At 41.4% G+C, this 992-nt stretch overlaps 1 protein-coding gene across 1 annotated transcript in view; it reads right to left on the bottom strand.

The window, feature by feature from the left end:
* Nucleotides 1-992, bottom strand: part of CC2D2A (coiled-coil and C2 domain containing 2A) — an 82,947-nt gene that overhangs the window by 67,075 nt on the left and 14,880 nt on the right. The window contains exon 4 of the mRNA XM_012812874.2: nucleotides 720-821. Within this exon, the coding sequence (XP_012668328.1) occupies nucleotides 720-821 (102 nt within the window). The remainder of the gene's footprint in view (nucleotides 1-719; nucleotides 822-992) is intronic.

The following is a 992-nucleotide window of genomic DNA, read 5'->3' as shown; positions in this document are numbered from 1 at the left end:
CACTAGTCATGGGATTGTGGGATCAAATGGAAGGTCTGCTTGTAGCTTTTTGAGGAGTCTCCGTGCTTCTTTCCAAAGAGGCTGGATTAGTTTGCAATCCCATGAGCAGCGTAAACCACTGCTGTACCCACGCCAGCATCTGCAGCTTTGGGACTCTGTGATGTGGACCACTCTCACTGGGGTTAGTGATAAATCAGGGTGGTTTTGACTCTCAATTCTCTGATGACTGATTAGTTACTTTTTTAACAAAAGCAATATTTATATTCCAATGAGCATATAAATATATTATTTACAGCAGTAAATGCTTTAGAAAAGATTATTAAAATGCCCAAAGGTAGACCCTTGTTTTATAGGCCAATGCTGAGCTAGTTTTAATTATGAGAAATACAGGATTAGATAACATATTCTTCAAAGAATGACTACTTTTTTTTCAGTTCTTCCTAAGTGAAAACCCTCCATTTTTTTTTCTGTAATGAAAGCTGGTGCAACTTCAGAGCTGAACAAATTGTATCAGCCTGACATTTCCTGTCCTTCCCTGTGCCCCTTCCCCAAATCGGGCAGCATCCTAATTTCCCTAGCTAGATTTTAGGATTTTCGAAGTAGAAATTCTCATACTTTTTCTTGCATGCTCTACGGCAGCAGGAGTCAGGTTATGTGTACTGGATGTTTTTGGAAAACACAAATGAACAAACGTGATTTTAAAAGACAGAATTTCTCACCCGGGGTTTGGGCTTGATTTTTCGTGCAGAGTCGCGGAACTTGACTCTTGGATGACTTTGGGAAGCATCTTCTGGTTGAGTCCTTTCTGCTTCTTTCCCTGACTGGAATGAGGGGAGAAAATGACAGTCAACCACTGGAATCAAGGAACTCAGGGTGTTCCAAGACGAGGGTTAACCCTCCAAAGGCTTCTTGGCTTCTGAGCATTGATTCATCTCATCATGACCGAGGAAGGAAAGGCTCACAGATTTTAAATAGAGACACGGACCTCACTG

The sequence above is a fragment of the Otolemur garnettii genome, unplaced genomic scaffold (genome assembly GCF_000181295.1).
Source record: "Otolemur garnettii isolate 467f Iridium unplaced genomic scaffold, OtoGar3 scaffold00228, whole genome shotgun sequence".
NCBI lineage: Eukaryota > Metazoa > Chordata > Mammalia > Primates > Galagidae > Otolemur > Otolemur garnettii.
Note: the sequence above shows the minus strand (reverse complement) of the source record. Positions and strands in the feature narration are given on the sequence as shown.